The sequence below is a fragment of the Diceros bicornis genome, chromosome 9 (assembly GCF_020826845.1).
Source record: "Diceros bicornis minor isolate mBicDic1 chromosome 9, mDicBic1.mat.cur, whole genome shotgun sequence".
NCBI lineage: Eukaryota > Metazoa > Chordata > Mammalia > Perissodactyla > Rhinocerotidae > Diceros > Diceros bicornis.
In genome coordinates this window covers 17,998,600-18,022,321 of record NC_080748.1, presented here as the reverse complement: position 1 = coordinate 18,022,321, position 23,722 = coordinate 17,998,600, and the positions used below count along the sequence as shown (strand labels likewise).

The 23,722-nt window shown below is 37.3% G+C and overlaps 2 protein-coding genes across 7 annotated transcripts in view; one reads left to right on the top strand and one right to left on the bottom strand.

Annotated features, from left to right (window-relative positions):
• Nucleotides 1-23,722, bottom strand: part of NBEA (neurobeachin) — a 696,720-nt gene that overhangs the window by 177,548 nt on the left and 495,450 nt on the right. For all 6 annotated transcript variants that reach the window (XM_058547999.1, XM_058548001.1, XM_058548000.1 and 3 more), the window contains one exon: nt 15,767-15,903. In XM_058547999.1, coding sequence (XP_058403982.1) covers nt 15,767-15,903 — 137 coding nt within the window. The remainder of the gene's footprint in view (nt 1-15,766; nt 15,904-23,722) is intronic.
• MAB21L1 (mab-21 like 1) lies at nt 12,041-13,160 on the top strand. The gene has a single exon (XM_058548005.1). The coding sequence runs from the start codon at nt 12,065-12,067 to the stop codon at nt 13,142-13,144; it is 1,080 nt and encodes a 359-aa protein (XP_058403988.1). The 5' UTR covers nt 12,041-12,064; the 3' UTR covers nt 13,145-13,160.

Sequence of the window (23,722 nt, the reverse complement as noted above, 5' to 3'; positions counted from 1 at the left end):
CTTATTCAAAACAATAATACATAACTTGTTATCATAAGTCAAACCACGAAAAAGATAGCTAAAAATAGCAAGATAAAATGAATTGAATAAAGAAAAAAGTCATGTACTTAGTAGGCTGGCAACACATACTTAAACAAATACAATATTTGTTGACACACAGCTCAGCATTTCTTGACAGGATTATGGAGGTACCCCCCAAAAGTTAATACAGTCATGTTTCACTGAAGAGAGGACTCTCTCTACTCTACGTTCACCAATCCACTCTGCGAGTAATGAATTCTAGGCACTACCCTACATGAAGAAAATGATGTATGAGAATGGGTCCTGAATGGTGAGGTGACTTAAATATGCTATAGGTGTGATGGCTGAAAGGCCAGAGCATATTCAATTTGATATCTTAAATACTGAATTTAAAGAATTTATTTCTGTCAAAGCCATAAGAAAACACAGAAGGAAAACCAGACACTAAAAGGTGAAAGTTTCAAGGACAAAGATTTTGGTTCAATATTAGGAAGAGTTTTCTAACAATTAGAACTGTCTGTAAGCGCAAGTAGCTATCTGAGGAAATAATGAATTTCTCATCAATGGAGGTAAAAGTAGAGTTGGATGACCATTCCTTAGCAATGCTGTAGAGGTGACTCAGACAGTTAATGGGGAGGGCTGTATTATATACTCCTCTAAAGTCCTCTCCTGCCCTGATATAAAAGGTCTGACTTATGAGGCAGAATTAGTTCCTCCCAGCACTAATTGTGTGATACATTTTAATAAAATATTCACTATAAATTCTATATAATTTTTATGTGGAATACTTACAACTTATTAAGCATTAGTACTGATTAGTAATTATAAGCAGAATTCTATAATTAAAATACATAAAGATAGAACTTAACAACATAATGAGATGTATCATTAAAAAAAAATCCTTATATTGTAGTATCTGTATCAAAGAAAAGTTTAGTAAGGAATAAAAACAACTGGCATTCACATAGCTTTCTTGGAAATGATTATAGTTAAACTCATGATAAAAGGAGTTTTTAATGTGTCTTGAATTGAAAGATGTACATTACTGTTGCTTGTATAACTTATTGATGTCATAGATTAAAACGATATGGATAAAAGAAAAGTATATAGATACTTTACTCAAGTAATTGCTGAAGTAATTATTTCTCTGGATCATTTTTATAAAGATATATCCCATTAATCTTAACAGGTTTTACAATGAAGTGGTTCTTTAGGTGAATTAGTCCAATTTGATGTTCATTAAATAATATACATATTTCCTAAATCGTTTCTCCCTATGTGATAGATTGATACGTTATTAACATAACATAAAAATTCACAACACAAAAATTGTCTCAATATTTACTTAATTAAAAGCCTCACAAAGAGCTTAATCTTTAAAACTCATCACTTTCTCAACGTAAATGTAAGCCTGTAGTTTCTTTTCAGAATAACATTTACTTATGTTCTAGTAGCAGCTGCTAAAATTATTTCTGGGTACAGAGAGGACACATACATTCATACATGTATATCTCCGCACCGTATAGTCTAGATATTGTAGTGCTGAGAGAGCCATTGTCAGACTGACCTAGTTTTGCAATTACTTTTGTGACCCTTGGTAAGACACTTAACCTTTCTAAATCTCAGTCTCTTCACTTGTAAATGGGAACTAATATTTGCTGTGAAGATTAAATACTCATTAAGTATTGGTCCCCATTCCTTATCACCAATTTCTCTCAACTCTTAAAATTATTACTTAGAATTATTTTAAATATCAAATGACTTAGTGCATATTAAAGTCTTTTGTAAATTGAAAAGAATGTTGCAATTGTAGAGCACTATCTCATTTAGTAGGCAATTTATCCCCCCTACATTACATTATGGTTAACAGTGTTCATTATGTTTTGAAGAATCCATGTAGGTAAATGTATCATAATACAGTAACAAATTTCTATAGAACAAATCAACAACTTAAAACAAAAGCTCAAGTTTGAAAATAGAGACAACAACCGTTAGCAGCAATTATTCTCAAAATCCTTTTGGAATAATCCACAGAGTTTTAAAGAAATAACCATTTATTTGGAACAGGCTGAGCCTATACACACAGTGGAAGAATACAGCCTTCACCACTCAGGTGAAGAGAAAGAAAGAATATTTTTCCTCAACATTTCACCAGCCTATTTTCTGGCCTAGACAATCTGGATAATTTTCTCAATAATTCACACTACCCGAGTTATATGCAGAGTTCAAATACACACTCAAGTGCGGTTGTGAAGTACATCTAACCTAGAGTTTCTCATTTAAGAATATTACAGCATTCAAGGGTAAAGCAATGTACATGATACAAAAATTGGAAAATTTTAAAAAGTGAGTCATTGTTATTTGATATTGTTCTAATTTTTGTTTTTAAAGATACAGATATTGAAACTATCACAGCTGATAATTTCATTCTGACGAGTTTAAAGGTTAAGTTACTATCTGAAGAAAGGTAATCTGGCTGCCTTTCACAGCAGCCAGTAAGCTCTGCAATCTGCATAGAGAGGGGCATTTGTCATCATTAGCTGAGCTGTGACAGCTGGCACCCAGGGTGTCCCAGAATCAAGAAGTGGCAGAGACACTCCACTCTTGGTTTAGGTTGCCATTAAGTGTAGTAGGTTTCTTGAGGATCAAGTATATTTTATGAAAAGCTTTGTGATGTAACTAACAGCAGTGAACATATTTAAATTTTCCATAACATGGATAATACAATGATAGCACATAATTAGCAGGTTGCCTCTAGACAACAAGATGCCAGATTACAGTATGAATAAACATCTACTGCCTGCTGCTTAGAGAGGGGGAGTTGTTTTCAGCACCCTAAGAGCTCCAGCAGAGTGTTTTTTTCAAGGCTGGATTAGGGTGATCAATTGATTAAGTATATTCAAGGAAACAGACTGAAGACAGACAGAATAGTTCTCAGATATATTTTAAATGTGATTGTAAACAATGCATAACGTCTCAGGAATGAGCTCAACTGAACACACCTAGTACCCATCCTTTTGATAACAAAAATATGAAAATTAAAATCACTGACACAGAGGCAATCCTCCACCTGTCTGAGGTGTATGTAACTGATACTATTTAAAAATATTCCTCAGCAAAAGTTTAAAATCAGAATTTTTTTTACCAAGTGAGTGCTACTAATTATGGGTCTGAAAGAGTTGTGGTTAGTATATCTAAAAGAATTTTTAAAAGTTCAAAATTTCATAAATATGTTTGTCCTGTTAATGCAAGACTACATAAAACAAAAGAAAGTTTAAATTAAGAAATAGGCTGATCAGATCCTTTGAAAAATAAGAATGCTACAATCCCTTTAAAAAATCATCAATGTTTGGAAACATAATCGATAACACTAGGTTTTATATTATTATGTAAACTAGTTTTCCACAAATAAAACTAATTTTTGTGTTAATGTAAAATCTATGCAAATACATGCAGTCATTTATCAGGAAAGCTGACAAGCATTCCATATTGGAGGGGGAAATGAAACTGCCTCAAGAATAGAGGCAATTAATTATTTCTGTATTTTTTCTTCTTCTGTCTTGAGGCACAAAAGTTATCCATCCAGTTAAAACAGCAAATGAAATAAAGAGATTTTTTTTTTATTTAAACACATATGGCTTTTGCCTGCAATACTGATCACCACAAGGTCTACAGATGCCCGTGGCTAAATTGTACACTGGCAGATGCACACAGGGGAAAACTGTGCTAATGCAGCGTGGAGAGCAAAACAAATGAAGAACTGAATTTGCTAGTAAAAGAGAAAAAAAAAAAACCACAACAAAACACAAAAACCAAAACACCCCACTTCTTTCCCCCCAGTGAATTATGCAATTTGCTTATCAAATACAGGTTCAGTTTGCAAAATATTTAACCTTGGTCTGTTGCAGAAAAGTAGAAAATAATTTTAAATAAGTGAAGGTGTTTTTATGTATACACATGCATACTATGCATGTGAACAATTGAGCAATATATTTTTATTTATATGGATAGAATGGCTAGCCATGTTTAAACTTCTCAATTTCACAATTAAAAGCTTATGACATTCAAAACTGCCATAGTGTATGTGACTGAATAAATACTGTTGGAATTTCTAGTTATTATTATTTCTAAAATCCATTTAGCTGCAATCTCTTAAGGTGTTATTGAAAACTGTAAGGATTATTATGGAACAATCTTGCAGAGGTGATATCACATACTGGCGGCAACAAGAATCCTATATTTTGTAGTTGTTTCCTTTTAACAGGTTTACATAAAAAACCTATAGAGGCCAATTCAGTCTTTTACACTCTGAAACACTGGGGTTGTCTGTGTGTGTGTCTACATACAGCCTGCATGCACAGGCTATTTTGCAAACCATAAAAAGATTATACTTCCTAAAAATGGTTTAAGAATATTAAGAAAGCAATAACTTCTTTCTTAATAGGCTTGTAAGCATGCATAACATTAAAATTTCTACTATAATTGCCAAATAAAAATATAAATCAGAAAGCATTTAAATAATTTTATATCTTGGAGGAAGAAACAGAAGACTAGCTGTACTATTCCAAGTTGTAAAAAGGCAAAATACTTGAAAGAGCATCATTATCAATTAAAATGTTTGCACTCTGACAATTTAAGAATTCTTTGTTTGGAGTGGTTATAACCATCTGAATTTACATGATAATGTATATTTATACAAAATTAGGATTAGAAGCATATCTTCCAAGAATGTGTATATATTAATTAATACTACCTCTAATAAACTCCTTGGCCTTGTCCCCTACCACTCAAAGGGAGGATTAATTTACTGAAAATGTAAAGTAAAATGTAATTTAAATATTGAGACGAGATTTATTTCTCTAGTGACATAAAGCTAGTAACATTACAAATACACCTCAAATGTTGCTAACTTAAATGAGAAAGCTTTTGATGTGCAAACTGTAAAATATATTCAGAAGTCTAATTCATACATTCATGCTAGCATTACAAAAACTAGCAGTTCCTTTGAAAAATGAATCTTTTATCAAGCGTTAATGTCACATATTAAAATTAAACAACTTTTATGTAAAACAAAAATTGTAAACCTATTACTTATATATCTGAAATATTTTATATGCTGCCTCTACTTCAGTGCTCTCTCATTAAAACTGGTCTTAAATTAGAAGCATGATAAAATAATAAATTTTAGGGGGATAAACAAAAATGTTTACAGTCTAAAGATTTTTTGACATAAAACTAAAACACCCAGACATTTATAAATGAATCATAAAATTTAGAAATTAAAAAATAAAATAGGGGCGTGAGGAAACTTTTCTGTGGCAACAGAAATGTTCTATGTCCGTGCTAGATGTTACGAGACTGTATATATTTGTCAGAATTCATAGAATGGCACATTCATATGAAAAATCATAGAATAGAACGGTACTGTATGTAAATTATACATCAATAAACCTGACGTAAAATAATAAAAAAAATAGATTTCATATAAAAATAAAATAAAGCTATACTTTTTATATCACTAGGTTCACAATTTTTTACTAGAAACACTATGTCTTACAAACTCTTTATGGTCTTCATACTTTTGTTTTGATCTAGGTGCTTTCATAAAATGAATAAACATACGTAGATTAAAAAGTATTAACTATTTACTAGTACTTTTGATTTGATATTTTTGACAAATCATTCTATGGAAAAATTGTGCTTTCAAGAAATAGTACACATTGGTATACTAAAAGTATATTATCAGAATAGTGAAAACAAGCATATATAAATGGAAATGAGATATTTAGGTGGTCTATTCTCAGATAATGTTATAATCTCTATATCTATATATAAAGCTATAAAGGAAATTCCTATTTATAAACTAATTTCCTTCTTTTTCTAAAAGCATTCATTTTATTGGATATAACATACATTATAAAAGGTAAGTTTTTTACTTAATGTAATTTTCCTTTTAAATTATTACTCCAGTTACTGATCATTAAAAAAATAAATCCTGGTTTAGAGGAACTGCTTTGTTCATTAAAAAATAAGCTTCTAAACTGTAAATTAGAAACAGGAAAGGTTATTTTAGATGTTCAATCAGTGGAAGTTGATTATCTACATACCATACTCTAGTCTCAAGGTCATGTTGAATATTTTCAGTCGCTTAATCACATACAGTACGGTACAGTAATGAGAGCTATGCAGTCCTGGACGACCCAAAGCAGATGTACAGATTAACAGACACTAATCGCATCTGATTCCATTGTTTTTTCTAAATGCAATAAAACTCTAGTGTACTAAGAGCACCAAAGATGTAGCCATACATGCAAATGTCTGTAAATCCACAGTAGTTATGGGTTAAGGAAAACCTAGTTTTCACATATTCATACAGAAAAGAATCACATGAGCCCATTTATTCTGTCAGAATATGTCCACAATATCCAAATGAAAAATAGAAGCTGAAATCTAACAAAATGAATTTAAATTTTATAGATTATAAAGATAACTTTTTGAAGGGTCTACGAGAAACTGGAATATTGGAATCAGCGCTTCCTACAAAATACTCAATAAATGAATGACTAACCCCAATATCCTTGAATGTTTGAAAAGGGTCAGAGATCACATTTATTTTGAGCAATAAGAAAATCTTTTGGTTGATAACCTCCCCCCTAAATTTTCTAGTTTACGGATACGACTTAAAATATCCTGCACCTCCATGCACATATTCGAAGGAAGTGAGGAAACTTGAGACAATTATCTAAATAACCCAGGCTTGAAATTTCTTTTTCTACCAAAAGAAAGGTTTTAGCCAGAGTTATCCAGAATCACCTCAAATCTGCAAATCTAGCAGTGGTGATAATTCTTGGAAGGTACACCTCCAACTTCCATCTTTAATCTCAAAGTTACTTTCTTTTCAACATTTATTAGCACCAATAACAAGTTGACTAAGCAGCATCGTAGAAAAAAAAGTACTTCCCACTACAAATGTGACCATATGATTGTGCGTGTGTGTGGGGCAGGGAGGGGATGCTGGAAACCAGGGCAACAGCCTTGATCATTCAAGTGAAGAATTAAGGAAATAACTTTTAAAAATTAACCACAGTTATGAACATGATGCAGTCTACACAGAAACTGAAATATAATAATGTACACCTGAAACGTACACAATGTTATAAGCCAATATGACCTCAATAAAATAATTAATAGAAAAACTAACCACAATTATCACAATGCTCTGGTTGAAGAAATAAAATAGGTCTAAATTGTGCAGTGACCTCAATTTTCTGCTTTACTTTGTCATAAACCTGGTATTAAAATATGAACTAATTGTTTTAAGAAATCATTAAAACCTTTGAAGCTCTCAAGCAAGTTTGTCTCAAGTGTTCTTATACCAGGAGTTACAACAGAAAGAAAGGTATAGATGCCATCAAATTACATTACCAGAAAAACTCCCTTTATTTTACTTTATTTAATGTGACACATAAAGAAAACCCTGCACAAATATCTGTCTTTAATTTCTCTAGTGTAAAAAAAGAAATATATTGTGTCTGGCAGAACGAAACAGATGAAATAGCCTGGGTGCATCTAAAAAAAGAAGAGGGGGTTAGAAATCAGATGTGTACAATGAGCCTTCAAAGCCACTCCAGCAGTAGGGATAAATAATTTAATAAACTCAACTTCATATTCTTTTTATCTCCCCAGTGTAATAAGCACATATTAAAAAAATAAAACTTTAAATTCATGAATACTTGTGATTAGAATAGCAGCCAGCAGATAATGAAAAAACACAAAACAATATCTATGTGAGCATTTAACATGTGTATGCATATCTTCTAACAGTTACATTTTTCCAGATGAAAGGTCACAATTGCTTAAATTTATGAACATGTAATTCAAATTTAAATTAGGTTTTTTAAAACACAGAAACCTTGCATTCCTACATTTCTCAACATAATAGAGTTTTTCCTTAAATCTAATAAGGTAACTATTTACGCATTACTTTGTGTATCCTATATAAGTTAAGTAGGTTTACAGAAGGGGGATAAGTCACCTAGGAAACAGCACTTCAGGAAAAATTATTTTGCCATTGTTATTTTGAATGCTTCAAAGTGTTAAGGATCACAATATTTAATGATTTTATATGCATTAATAGTACTAAAATTTACGATAACGGTGTGTTTACGACTTTTTTGGATATTTTTTCTAAATGGTACCTTTTAAATCAAGGCTCCCTAGTAAACTAAATAAATAAAATGAAAAAGTCAACTCGGTTAGACTTTAAAATCCCAAATACCATTCAAATGTAAGCATCTCAAACTATCATTATACCAAGAGATTCTTGGGTTTTTCCCCTTCAATTAGGTCAGTTTTCTTCAATTATCATTCTATTATTAGCTCATGTCAAAGATGTCTGCACAGCATGCCTCTGAAAACAATTAAGCATTTATATCCTAGAGTATGGGACACACAAGCTTTTACTCTAGTATTAACTATTAAGATTATATTTATAGTAAAAAAAAATAATATGACTGGTGTCATTAAAGTTGTTTTATAACTTTTCATATAAGTAACTAAATTGATTTCAAGCTATATCCATGTATTATGCAATCATTTGAAAAAACTAGCTCAATAGGTCAAATAATATTTCAAAATAAATTTACTATACAATAGTTAAGTGTTATGCCCACAAAACTAACCTATCTCCAAAGACTAGATTAAAATCAGCTGAACTACACAAAAATATACTAAAAATTTTAAATTCCTCTCCATAGGTCATTTCAACAACAACAAAAATAAGGTATAGAAAGCACACTCCTCAGAATAGTTTATCCTTTCAACAATGAGAGTGGCTAAGATCACTGAAAAGATTTAGCTATAGGAGGCAGTTCATTTCACGTGTTCAGTCTAATAGAAATTCACTGTACAGCAACAAGCAGTACTTGCACTGGAGTATTATTCTAGGGCGCCCAGTTCACCCACAGTGATAACAGCGGGTGAGTGAGTCCCATGTTATGTAAATCACTGTCAGCTCCCTGTGTGAAGGGTGCTGAAGGCAGCAGCTCAGAAAACAGAGTCCTGTGTCCTTGGAACTGAATGACTTCACTTCCCTGGAACACTCGAGAACCGAGTTTCTTAGTCCTTTTCTCACTATCCATTTTTCTTCTTCAAAGTGCAAATCGTTAGTGAAAAGGTCCCGGCTACACCAATTAGTTTGCACAAAGTGCCTCGGTGTTGAGCTTCGCTTTATCCCAATTAAGCCGCCCAGTGAGCCCCGAAGACGCGCCACCTGCGCGCCTGGCTCCAGCGAGGCCGGCTCGGCGCCCCTCGCGTCCTTCGAGGAAGACCCACCCGGACCGCCGCGCCACGGTCCTCTCGAACGGCCCCGGGGCCTCTGCGTCCCAGGCTGTCTCAGGGCCTCGACAACCTGGCATATTTGCAGGTGGCCCAATAAATCGAGGGGCGAGGTCTTGGCCGAGAAACTCTGGCCTGAACCCAAGGGAGAGCGCGCTGGGCGCAGGGGCCCGTGTCCGGAGACCGGAAAGCTCCGGGCTCCGCTGCGGCCACATGTGGGCCCGGGCGGCGGCCAGGGCTGAGGGGTGCGTGGGTAGAGACCGTGGCCTGGAGCACACGTGGAAAAACCGGGGACACCAAGGAAGGTTTTAAAATAACCGGCACGCATAAAGAAAGCCTATGGGACACTGAGCGGAGGGAGGAAAGCAGGATGGCCCGGGAGTGCGGAGTAGCGGGAGAGAGGGGACCAGCGGGAAGCACACGGGGACCTGCGCTCGGTGAGGGACAGAGGTCGCTTTTCCCCAGAGACCAGGGCATATCTTCGCCTTCGCGGTCGCAGGTTCCCCGGCTCTGATTTGTCTCTTCTTTCTCTTCCAACTGCCAAAAGGTAGCAGTGCGTTCACCCGCAACGCCTGCAAAGTGGGGAGGGGCTGTTCGGCGTCCCCATCCCTGCTCCTAAGGGAATGGAAAGTTCTCGGGGAATAGAGTCGATGGATGCCATGAGCCCCAAATCTAATGTACTATTTTAAGCTAAATAGGACTCTATCACTCTTGGATAACGAGAAAGTAAATAATAGGTGGCTTTGTGAGGCTGTACCTGTGCAAAAAAAAAAGTCAAAAAGCCTGAGTGAAACGTGGCAACCCTGAACAAGATCTTGTTAAAAGTGGCTCTGAAAAAGTGCCTGCAGACCTGTTACTAGGAGTTATAAGATTTTTTCTGGAAGTATTATTAATTTGAAAGAGACTGCCTCTAAATGAAAGGTAGGCAATTAAAAATCTGCCTAGATTTTAAAACCACTATATAACCCCCAAGTAGTATTTTTTTCCTTGCCTGTACATTAGGGACACAATTGGTACCACCAGAAAAAAAGATGTTCTGCATAAATCCATTTCCCCCTCCTGTTTCAAGGTTCCAAAATTTAGAAATGTTGATTTCTTTCAAATTTTTCCAAAATGACATTGACATTTTTAAAAAATCTTAGATGACTGCAAATTAATTTTCTTTTAAAATATTAACCATTTTCCCTTAATCAAATCACATGAAATTGTATCAATTTAGAAGTCTACTGTCAGGTCAATACTAAGGACAGTTAACAGAGGAGATATATCCCTAATTATTCCTCTGTAAACAAGCCAGAAACCCCAAACCTGCAAATTTTTAGGATAGTTATCTGCCAGTAGGTCTCACTTCTGTGATCTCTCCTGAATTTCACATATTAAAATACAAGCTCAGTATGAATGCACATTAAAATAATCTCCCCATCACAGAGATAATTTATTTTTCAAATACTTCTACCACTGCATACTAAACTTAGTGTCCTACTTGTGATGTTGGGCAAGTCTACCAAAGTACAAAGAGGACTGCAGATGGGTGGAGGGATGCAGTCAACATTTTTTAAACATTCTAGCTTAAACTGGGGGTAGACAACATCTAACACACAGCAATAATTTTCAGATTCTTTTCAACAACTGCAAATGAGGAAAAAACAGAGATAAAACACTGCAAAATGTAAAAAAAAAAAAAAATCATTCTAACATATAGGAACCTCCAGAAAATTACACAGGTATTATTCCCTTTAAAGCCAACTTGCATATACATGAAAGAGCAAACTTTCAACCTGCATTTAAAAAGACCTCGAGGATTAACACACATTAATTATCTTACTCTAAAGGCGAGTTAGTGACTTTTGTTTTAGAAAACCCCATCTAGTTCACTCATTGATGGATGACCATTAATACACCTGTATTTGCATTTCCGCGGTAAAAAGACAAGCAGGGTTTTCAGCACAGAAGAGAACCACTTTGCCAAGTCTTTTCAGAATGTCAATATGCTTCAAGTAATACCGAAACAGAGAGATTCCTCTTGATTTCCAAAACTGTCTAGGTGGCCTGGGTAGTTTTCTGCCGGCAGCAGCCTCCTACCTTTAGTTTGTGTGCCTATATCCATGAGGGGAGATTAATTAGCCGGGTTGGAGCTGAAGGAGGCTGTCGTGACGAGCCCAGTGGCGATTGGCCGCCAGCCTGCCTGGCCCTGCCTTTATAATTTCCACACGAGTGCATCTGGGCTCTTAGACAAACCAACAGCAGCTTCTTCTGACATATACACACGCACACTCACCCCCGACACACACTCAGCACACTTTTCCTCCATTTGATTAACAGTCTTGCACACACAATGATTACGGGAAAGCGTAAATAAATACGGAAAGGGTTGATTATTTTGACTACTGGAAGAGCTTGGCTGGGTCTCAGCGCAACTTTTGTTTTTATTACCGAGAAGGTGATCTCTCCATGCATTTCTCTCACACAAGGATTCTTTAAGGGGAGAACAATCTTTCACTTTAAGACCGGCTGGGCTCAAAGATAAAAGGAAGGGAAAGCGGTAGCTAGGAATCCACAGCTGCAGCACATCGGAAAGACGTTTTTGATACATTTCTGAGCGCAGCGGCCCGTTTCTCCACCGAAGTTGGCTCCAGCTCTAGCAGCCGCATTGGATCCCACAGCTTACTGCGAGACTCCGGTGTACAATCCGGATCTCTGCCCCAACATGATCGCGGCCCAGGCCAAGCTGGTCTACCATCTGAATAAATACTACAATGAAAAATGCCAAGCCAGGAAAGCTGCCATTGCCAAAACTATCCGGGAAGTCTGCAAAGTAGTTTCCGACGTACTGAAAGAAGTGGAAGTGCAGGAGCCTCGCTTCATCAGCTCTCTCAACGAGATGGACAATCGCTACGAGGGCCTCGAGGTCATCTCCCCCACTGAATTCGAGGTGGTGCTTTACCTTAACCAAATGGGGGTGTTCAACTTTGTGGACGACGGCTCGCTGCCCGGCTGCGCGGTGCTGAAGTTGAGCGACGGGCGCAAGAGGAGCATGTCCCTCTGGGTGGAATTCATTACCGCCTCCGGCTACCTCTCGGCGCGCAAAATCCGGTCCAGATTTCAGACGCTGGTGGCTCAAGCGGTAGACAAATGTAGCTACAGGGATGTGGTAAAGATGGTGGCAGACACCAGCGAAGTGAAACTGAGAATTCGAGATAGGTACGTGGTGCAGATCACCCCGGCTTTTAAATGCACCGGGATCTGGCCGAGGAGTGCTGCCCACTGGCCACTTCCCCACATCCCCTGGCCAGGACCCAACCGGGTGGCGGAGGTCAAAGCGGAAGGGTTCAATCTCTTATCCAAGGAGTGCCACTCCCTGGCCGGCAAGCAGAGCTCGGCGGAGAGCGACGCCTGGGTGCTGCAGTTCGCGGAAGCGGAGAACAGACTGCAGATGGGGGGCTGCAGGAAGAAATGCCTCTCCATCCTCAAAACCTTACGGGATCGTCACCTTGAACTGCCGGGCCAGCCTCTGAACAATTACCACATGAAGACTTTGGTTTCCTATGAGTGTGAAAAGCATCCCCGGGAGTCGGACTGGGACGAGTCTTGCCTGGGTGATCGGCTTAACGGGATTTTGCTGCAACTTATCTCCTGCCTGCAGTGCCGGCGGTGTCCTCACTACTTCCTACCGAACTTAGATCTGTTTCAAGGCAAACCTCACTCGGCTCTGGAGAACGCTGCCAAACAAACGTGGCGACTGGCAAGAGAGATTCTAACCAACCCGAAAAGTTTGGAAAAACTTTAGAGGGCAATTTAATCAAGAGCCCATACGTGATTATTCTTCTCAAAGTCCTAATTAAGTGTAAACTTCCTGTTCGATTGCTATCTGATATTCCGCTTGATAGTGCAAACAATCTCTTCCTTAAAAAGGAATAATAATACAATGTTTAGGCTTCATCTCACCCACCCCTCCAAGGGGAGCAAAAGAAGTAGGGGAAGCGCATGGAGAAAAACCCAAACCCACAAGTATTAGAAGACTTCTTTACAAAGGATTTCCTATCTCCCTTGAAAAGTACACAGTAACACCCGGAAAACAACCTGGCTGTAACGCAAGACCATAGTGAAGGCTCCAACTAACTATAAAAGGATTATAACAATCCTGGTGATGTAGGTGCCTCTGTCTGTGAGTAAACACAACTTGGATATGCCATCTGAAGGAAAGTGTAATGTATATTTTAATTTGTAACAAATATTGTGATCTCACATTGTCTTTGAAAGTGTGGCTGTTGTGTTTTGTGATTTGGTGAACAGAAGTTAAATTGCCATTTTGGACAACTTCCAGACATTTTCCACTAACAAAGATACCATTTAAAGGTAGATTTCTTCCTGGTATTTTTATCTGTCTTTGAAAGTGTCTGAACTTTAAAAAGTTTACATTTTGTTTCAAATATATTGCTTGTTCTATTTCTAACATTCCATAAATATACTTGAAATGTTATTTAAATATATTCAAAGAAATTTGAATTCAGCTTATATAATAACGCTTGAATATCTGAATTATATATTTGAAAAATGCACTTGAAATACACTGGATAATTACTTTCGTGATTTAGATTTTAATTTCTGTTGCTGGTTTTTATTTAATTAGAAGCTAATAAATGAAGTAAAATAAAAGTTGTGTCTCAGTTTAAATTGGTTTTCTATCAAAAGATGTAACGCTTCGTTTTGAAAATTGAACCCGCTTGAATATTTTAAACATTCTGAGAAATACGCTAATGAAATCATTAAAAATAAAACCTTAAAATATTGGAGAAAAGCTCTTTTTGTACAGCTAGAGAAGATAATGGTCTACTCTCAGTTTCTCACTTATTTGGAAGACTATTCCTTTCTACAACAGACACAATTTAAATCTACCCTTGAAAGCTTGCTCTTCTGGGTTAGTATTTCTGTCGCATTTTTGATAACATAAGGAAAAAATATATTATGACAATAAAGATTGCTGAGTTAAAAAGCAGACTTAGAGAAAATGAACTTAATAAAGTCATAATGAAACTTTTGAAATTTGTATATGAAAACTAACTATGCTAATACAATGAAGATCATTTTGACCATTTTATGTCAAACTTGGTTTTATGCAGTACAGGTTCCATTAGCTAAATAAATTAATTAGAAATCCAAAATTCCTTTTTACTTCACAGGGCAAGCTAATGATAAAAGCATAAAGACAAACTTTAAATTTTTTAAAATCAAATACACTACATTCAAACTCATTTTTAAAATTCAATTCTTTTGGAGCTAGAAGTCACAGAAGTCTTGTGACTATCCTTCGGAGTATTTTAATTGTCAACAAGTGCTGAAAGGGCTAATCACCTCTGGGCCTTAAGGTGGTTAGTTAATTCAGGTGGGGCTAAATTTTAGAATTTCAATTGCTACTCTACAAATAGTGTTTTATAATGCTTTATTTATATATAAAAATTAAATAGAAATAATAAAGTTCTGGATCTATGGGAGAATTTGTCTTTGACCATTTTAGAATAATTGCTTCTGAAAAATACACTAAAGGAAGATCTTTGTAAAATGATGCTTGAGTCATTATGCTCTTGACACTTATGCTCCTGAATTCTCAACCTCAGAAAAAAGTTTACAAATCGCACAGTAACATAAAAGTTAACAATAAAATTGATTTCAGAAGAAAATTGCAGAGGTGTAGTAGAGCTTCCCTAATACTCAGGTTTTAAAATCTACACAATAAGATATAATAAACAAATAAATATTTATGCATTTCAAATCGTCCACATACGTATTTTCTGGCATTACATTCACAGAATACAAACTTGAAACATCTGAGCTCTAGTAAATACTATGTAGACACATTTTAAATCAAAGTTTTTCAAAGAATCAGTTTCTCTTTCTCTTAAATTCACATGTAAAACCCATTCTTATTTCTGGAGATGAAAAATGGATGTAATAATGGAGATGAATTTATATCTAAATGGTTTCCCACCCAGTTTCCTTATAACCTTTCCATGAATAATAATTCACATGGCAATCTACCCTTCTGGAAATTAGAAGTGATCTTAATAAGAAATTTCATAAGACCCTTCCTAGTCTTCCCAGAGAGCCTGAGATGCTGTACCCCAGGGACTTGGGAGCAATTGGCTTAACTACCAAATCAGCCCCAGTGCACACAAAGGCACTCCTAGAGAGACTGTTAAAATGTGCATGCTCTGGTAACACAGGATTTAAAATCGTTAATATATTCTTCAATCCCATAAAACAGAGCTTGTGTTATTTCATTCATTTTATTTTCTATGAGAAAGATGGGAATGTGCTCCCCTCCCCCACTGTCATTTAAAACCAAGCAAAATTGAAAACCACTTCCTGCCACAAAGCCACCAGTACTGTACACGGAATCATTTTAACTCACTTTCGTGTCGATCTTCTTGAAGGCAGGATCATCCTCATCTACCTCGAAGTAGATTTCTGTCGTAGTGATGGAGAGAGTCCCCTTGGCCACCACCACAGGAGCGATAAGCTGGGCAGGAGTGCTGAGAACCACTGGGCCTGAAAGACAAGGGCACCGAGTCAGGCTGAGTCCCTGTGACCCTCTCCCGCTCCCTCCCAGAAGGGTACGCCAGGGTTTTATTTTTAAAGATGCACTAAAAAATGGTTCCTATATTACGCGGCAAGCTCCTTTCATGCGAGATACGGTCTGCTTAGCGTTTACACATTACCTTATAACGAGACTAGAGATAAATAATTCTTTAAAAACCCAAGAGGTCAGGATACCGAGTAAGTGACCCTTAGCAAGCGAGTTTGCAACCTCCGCCTAGAAATCCTACATGGTTGATGAGACGCTGCCAATAACCAACTTAGAAGTGCAGAACTGACTCGCTAACGCCCCATTCTCCAGCTCTCTGAGAGACCCCAGGCAGTCAGCACTGCCCCCAAAGACCAGCCATCGTGTAAAGCCGGTCCACTCGGCAGCAGCATTCCCCAAGGATGGGCGGGAGGACGTGAAGGGGTATAGGATCTAAATGTATAAATTCCACCAGGTAACGGGTTTGCATCTTGCAGAAGATTATTATCGGCGTCCTAAGGCGCGCCACAGACACACATATGCATACAAGGGCATTACATACACTTCTTATGTAGAAAAGAACGAAAATCTTAGCAGTGGTTCTCTAACCGAGAATCAGTCAAAAGTGATGAAACTGCAAGTCGCTAGAACAAAACGATACTCAGAAAAGCGTCCGAAAAGTGCTACTTCTCAACTTTTGAAACTAGAGGAACTAAGTAAGCTTCAGTAAAAGAGATTTTTAGAAAATGTACCTACTAAAGTGCTTACTTCGAATTCTCTCAATCTCAGTTAATGTTGAAAATTACGAATTTCACGTATTAGAACATCAACTCAAAGGGGGATTACAAAACTGCCCCTTTAAGATCCTCCAAAGGGGAGGCATTCTTCGCTATCCCGGACTTAAGATGCAGACAAGGAAATGAGAAATAGAGAAATAACGTCTTCATTTTTCTGTAGCAAGGGCGCATTACATTCCCTTCCATTCCCCCACCCTCCTCAAGTGCATATAGTCAAGTCACGGTATCGGGAGGAGAAAGGCAGTAAAAAGGTAGGTGCCCCGCGGCCGCTCGGGCCCCGGCCCCTCGGCGGCGGCTCCTCGAAGAGACCAGCTCGCGCCGCCACGGCCACGGCCACGGCCACTGCGAGCAGGCCGGGCGTGCGTGCGGGGGACTGGAGAGAAGTTCGCGTGTCCACGGAGCGGCACACACCGAATTCGCGACCGTCCTGCACACAGCCGGGCCCTTTCTGCTGCTGGAGGAACAGAGGGGAATCGGCCGGCTGCTGTCGCTCTTTAAGGGGGTGGGTATGAAGCAAACTGTGTCAGTGTCAGCCTTCACCCCGATCGCGACCGCCCGGGTCAGACTAACGCAAAGCCCTCTCTTTTATTTTACTGCTTTCCAGCCCCCGAGGAGCCCGCAGCGGGGGGCCCGGCCCCGGGGCGCGCGGACTCCCGGCCGGGGTCTCGGCGGGCAGTTTCCGCCGCGGAGCCGAGCGGAGTCCGGGTCCATCTCGGCTCCACAAGGTTTTTCTTTCCAAAGGGCGAGGCGGTCGATCTGAAGCACCACTTTAAAGGCTCATCAATCTTAATCTAGGTTGCTCAAGTAATTATGCCCGAATCTCTTGTACGATTACAAGTGGATTTGGGTTTCTATTCCCCAGGCCCTCCTTTGTGTTTATTGGAGGGTCTGTGCGCGCTCGGCGGCGCCTCCTGCCTCCCGCGCCCGCTCAGAGTCCCCCAGCGCTCGGGCCGGTTCGAACCGCTCCCTTAACCCTTAAGCCACCAGGACGCTCCTTTGGACGCCACTTTTCATATTTCCGTTCCGGAGAAATCCAGATTTACTCTTGATTGGGGCGAGGTCAGAAAGAAGGTGACATGATTCACATCGGAAAAAGTATCTTATATATCCTTGGGCCTTGCTAAAACCTCAGAAAAGTCGTCATTTTAAACACAGAAAGCTAGTGATTTCTGGCTTAATAAAGGTTTCTGGCATTTGGAGACGAAGAATTGTCAAAAACACTAAAAATGGCGAACCGCTTCTATCTCTTAAAAAGTAATTTAACATATCCAAACAATGAAATCGAGAAAATTGAAAAAAATCACGAAAGACACTATCAAAACCATACACACTGATTTACTTAAATATATTATGTATTTTAAGTACCAAATTCTGGAACACATTTTCTCTACTTGTTTCTCTGCGTGTCTGAAAGGAGACTGCACTTCCTTTTGATTTTACTCCAAACTTGTTCTATTGAATTGAGATTTTCTAGAGGGTTATGAAAGGACTTCAAACTGGTCCTTCTTTAGGAAAGACACATCATGAAATATTCAGGCTTAATACTGTGTCATTTTTACCCTTGTCCTTTGGAAATCTCCAATTACAACTTTCAATTCCATAGAATGTTTGAGGAGCACTGAGTCTTTTTGTTGCCGCCTTCCGGGAGCAAACTGGCCGCAGAGAGAATATAGAGTTAATCCACTACAGCAATAGAGGGAGGGGATTATGTTTTAATCCCCTTTAGGGGAGCCTCTGGATTTTAGGGATCCCATATTAAAATGTTTACACGAGGCATAATCACAAACCAGCAGATCCTCCATTTGGAAGATCTGGTTATTTGAAAACCTAGATTCCTTTCCAAATAAAAATAGATTAAAAAGGGCAGTATCTCTGGATGCCAGAGAGATGGTGATCTAGCAGATTCTGTTCTAGAAGATAACGAGATACAAATTTAACCTCTTAACTTTGCTTAGTGTAGTGAGTTGGGGACTGAATGTAGATATATTCATTCCAATCACTACTATAGCAATAAAAGGATAAATTATAATAATGTCCTCAGCACACATAGAAGTATAGTGATAGAGACTGAAGGATAGTTAAACAAATGGATGGGACAAAACCTCCTCACCTTGTATTAATGCATACAGTAGTCTCAAATTCCACCATCTAAAGTGTTAACTAAAGGAAAAATAAATGTTACTTTTGAGAATTGTCAATATACTGTTTGAGAAATATTGATCCATTACTATTTTTGAGAAAAGGATGGGGTATTACTTGCCAGTAATTTAAATGCTAATTTAAAATATGAACTAGAACAAAGATCACCCAACATAATGGAAAGAATCTTTAAAAGAATGAACTTCTAAGGGCCGGCCCGGTGGCGCAAGCGGTTAAGTGCGCGCGCTCCGCTGCGGCGGCCCGGGGTTCGCTGGTTCGGATCCCGGGCGCGCACCGACGCACTGCTTGGCAAGCCATGCTGTGGCGGTGTCCCATATAAAGTGGAGGAAGATGGGCACGGATGTTAGCCCAGGGCCGTCTTTCTCAGCAAAAAAAGAGGAGGATTGGCGGATGTTAGCACAGGGCTGATCTCCTCACAAAAAAAAAAAAAAACAAGAATGAACTTCTCTTTAAAGCTATAGAATCTTTAATCAATTGAGATGGTAAACCTAGAGTAGAAAATACATATGTTTTATATTTGAAAAGGGGACTATTCATCAAATATATTAAAAGTAGAATGTTAAAAAATACTTGTGGGTTTGGATGATTGTACTGAAAACAAAATTCCAAGCCTAGAAATTTTGATAATAATACATCAACTTTTTAATAGAACTTTACAGTTTGCAAAGTTTTTTTACATTCTTACCTGACCACTAGTTCAATATTCACAATTTTTGCACCATAGATGTGTCAATACCCTCTTGCCAAAGACCACTAGGAACACATCTGTAGTGAAAAAGTTAATTGCTTATTGCAATGAGGGAGACATGGGAACCACGGGGCGACTTAGTAAGAGGGTGTCGAAAAGAGCTTATGTTAGGATCTGAGCTTTGGGTAAGTGACTTTGAGAAGGATTCAAGGAAGCAAGGCTTTGCTCTGGATTGGGCCCTGTCAGGAAGCAGGGATAATTCTGTGAGTGGGTGTCTTAATAAATCTCATCTAGAGAGAGGGCAGACTAGATCTAGGCTAAAGCTGTAACTGGCAAAGAAGTAGCAGTCACCCTTAATAGCCAGGAGAGGGAGATGTTTGGTATTTAGGTGGTATGCAGAGTGACCTTGTTTTTGTCTGTGCTTAGACAAAATTATAAAGCTGTTTTTTGGCTCACATCATCATCCTGTGACCTTGCCTGATGTTGGTGTCCCGGGAGGTTATTTACGTGGGACAGGAGAAGCCCACTGGTTAGCTGTGAGCTCCAGACCAGCTCCCAACAATGCCGAGGCCTCCTTGTAAGGGTCCAGGCCAGTTTCCAGAGGTCAGGGGCTGCTTTTCTTTTTCTCAGATACAGGAATTAATTATTTTTTAGGGGGGGTCAATAGCATTCTAGATATTAAAAGGCAAATATGGCAATTAAATTTTCAAACAATGCTAAGATTCTTTACAAATTTCAATATAAAGCACAACAAAGAATATATATAATAGGGAAAAACACCTGAAGTTTAATTAAAGTTGGCATTGTTACAATTATTTGATGACTTTAAATTAGCAAAAACTATATTTAGTGTATGTGAAATTACAACATATTTTAGAATCACTTGAATATTTTCTAAACTTAGTTTAATATAATAAAAGTTTTATTAGCTATATAGATTTTCTCCAACCTCAGTTACTTGAAACTACATCTTCAGTTTGCTTTTGGATCATTAAAAGATCATTATTTTGGGATAATAAATATTGACTAATATTTTTAAAATTATTAAACTTAAAATCCTGACATTATTAGAAGAAATAAAACTAATGTGGAATCCTTTATGTTTAGTGCAAAAGGATATCATTCCAAAAAGCAATTTAAGACAGAAATATAAAGAAATAAATTTTTACAATTATTTCTATAATGTGATAAAATTTGTAGGAACATAACTCACAGAATGAGTGATTGAATATATCTAAAATATCTATCACTGCTTTGGACTCATATTATTTTTAAGTATGGCACTATCAATTTAAAGAAAATGTTTCCCCCTTAGAATTAAAATAATAAAATGCTTTAATCTCAAAACAACTTAAAATAAACTACTGAAGAATATGAGAAAGTTGGAACTTTGTTTTGCAATCCTAGGAAAACTTGAGGTATTAAGATGATGGAGATATTTGGGTATGTGCCTGGGAGAGAGGAAAGTTAGGGGAAAATGCTGCAGAAGATCTTAGATTCCTATTATCCAGGATAGTTCCCTGGGTTTCAGGCATTTGAAATGCCTCAAGGAAAAAGAAAGTATAGTAACAAAATCTCTAGACAGTGACTCTTTTTTTTTATATACAGAGAATACTGATAGTGGTCCAAAGAGATTATCAGAATAATGATCCTGTGAAATTTTCAAAAACTTCTGTTACGTGAAAATAGTTACAGAATATTTTTGCTTAAATCAGAGAAATATAACTTGTACAACTAATAGAATACATACCTCAAGAGTTACGAATTTAACTTTCAGCATTACTCCCTCCGTCCCCACCATGCGTACACACACACACACACACACACACACACACACTGAACTATCCTTTATAAACACTCGGTAAACCCAAACTTTACACAAAGCTCACTGTGCCCAAGAAGTGGCCTCTTTATACTCTCTGATGACTTCTTGAACATAATCTATCCTTAGATTGCAGTTAACAATAACCATTCATCCCCACAGTGCACTGGTTTCCTTAGATTATTGCTGTACAAAATGAGACAGGTGCTTAAGAATGCACATTAATCTTCTCAGATCTGAGTAAACCTATCTCTGGTAAAACTCAACATACTCTGAGAGAAAGAGAATGAATGGAACCCTCTATAGAAGAGCTATTGAAGACTGAATTTTAACAAAATATCTGTTCATCATGGTAGAACATCTATTTTTGCACTAATATTATCTAAAATTTAGATTTATCTTATTTTATGTGTTTATAATAAATAATTTTAAAAACTACTGAGAGACAATCTGATAGGCTCTACCTTTAACCTACCAGTTATGTTTTTCAATTTATTTGTAGAACAGATAATTCTTTATGTTAAAAAGAAACCAACAAAAACTAGTGCATTTTCCACAAACGCAATGAATGATCTTATAGAAGAAAAAACTTAAAAAGCATATATACTAAGTAGAATATCACTGTTATTTTCTAGCATAAAAATATACTAAAAACCAGTGATCATTTTAATGTTCATTGTGATAATTTGCTCTGCCTTTTGATTCAATAGGTGAGCCAGCTGAGATTTGTGTTTCCAGTTATATTACATTTAGTTCAACATATGGAATACATTTTTCACTTTCTGGAAGGGTATTGACTCTTTTATGGCACTGGGATATCATTTAATGTTGGAGAAGAGTAAATCTCTACTAGACTAGATGACGGAATACACCAGAGGAGATGATTTAAATCTACTGGACGAGGAGGACCACGTCTTTGCATCCCTTGGGGGGACTACATGCCTTGCCTTTATGTTCCCATAGTCTCCTGTGCATATCTTTACTGCAGCACTTAGAGGATATTGAATATGTGTGTTTAGAAGTCTGTTTTCCCATTCAGCATAAGCTACTTGAAGTCAGGGGCATTATCTTCTTCATCTAACACAGTACCTGTCACACAGTATGTGATCTGTGTTTATGGAATTGAATATAGAAAACGATATATGCCGTTGTTGCATTTATATGTCATAGTAAAAAGACCACTTTAAATAACAGGTTACATCTTTTATATTTTTCTGGAATTGATTTCAAATTTTTCTTTAAAAACATGAAAGATACTGCAGTTTAGAGAAAACATTTTAAAATATGCTGAAATCCAATGACAGTTATGTAATTGGTCATTCTAGCTATATCACATGCATACTATTATTTTTTCATTTACGGCATAATTTTATAACTGCCATATTTTTCCAAGTGTGTAAATTGTTCCCTCTTTGTAAATTAAATGTTTAGAGAGACATTTAATTCAGCATTCATTCATTCATGTGGTCAACAAATATTATTCACTGTTTGGGGCACTAAGAGAGAATTTGGTAAGGTATAAGACATGGATTTTACCCACAGAGAGCTTATACTACATAGTAAACGTAAAAAATATACAGGAATAACGACATAAGGGAGAAGCGGTTTAGCTGAGCATTGTTAAAGCACTTTACATGAATTAATCTCATTTATTCCTCATAACAAACTTATATGATAGGTACAACTATTATCTCCATTTTACAGATGAGAAAATGAGACTGAGCGGGAAATAATTTAAGGAAGGTCATACAACTAGTAAATGGTGAAGACAGGATTCAAACCTGGTTATCTGACTTGAAAGTCTGAGCATTTAACTGTTAAGTATACTGCCTCCCAACAAGAGAGGGAAAGAAAATAAATTCTATAGACATTCACAGAACTGCGATGATTTCCAGCCTTTTTCTGAGTGGGGGCGTGTAGCTGGGACAGGATGAGGCAGTGGCATTTGAAATGAGCTGTAATGGATAGGTAGGATTTGGACAAGTGGATACGAGGTAGAAGAGCACTGTAAGCAGGGGAAAAGACTGAACAAATACACCGACGCTGTAGATGAATAGGAGTAAATAAGGCTGGCCAGTGATTAGGATGTGTCAAGTGGAGCAGTGTCAGATGAAACTGAAAAAATACACATAGCCTTGAATGTCAGACCTTTTAGGTTAAGGAATCAAAGATTAAAGCTCAGGTATTACAGTGGAGAGCAGTGGTGTTTATCCTTCTTTGGGGTCACACGTCTCTTTGAGTAGATGGTTAAATATATGGCCTCTTCCTAGAAAAATTCACACAAGAACATTTGTTCATCCTCATTGTATAATAAATGAAGTATTCATATTTTGGAG

Bases quoted from the DNA above. Each gene is read 5' to 3' on its own strand.
- MAB21L1 (XM_058548005.1), top strand. From the start codon at position 12,065: ATGATCGCGGCCCAGGCCAAGCTGGTCTACCATCTGAATAAATACTAC.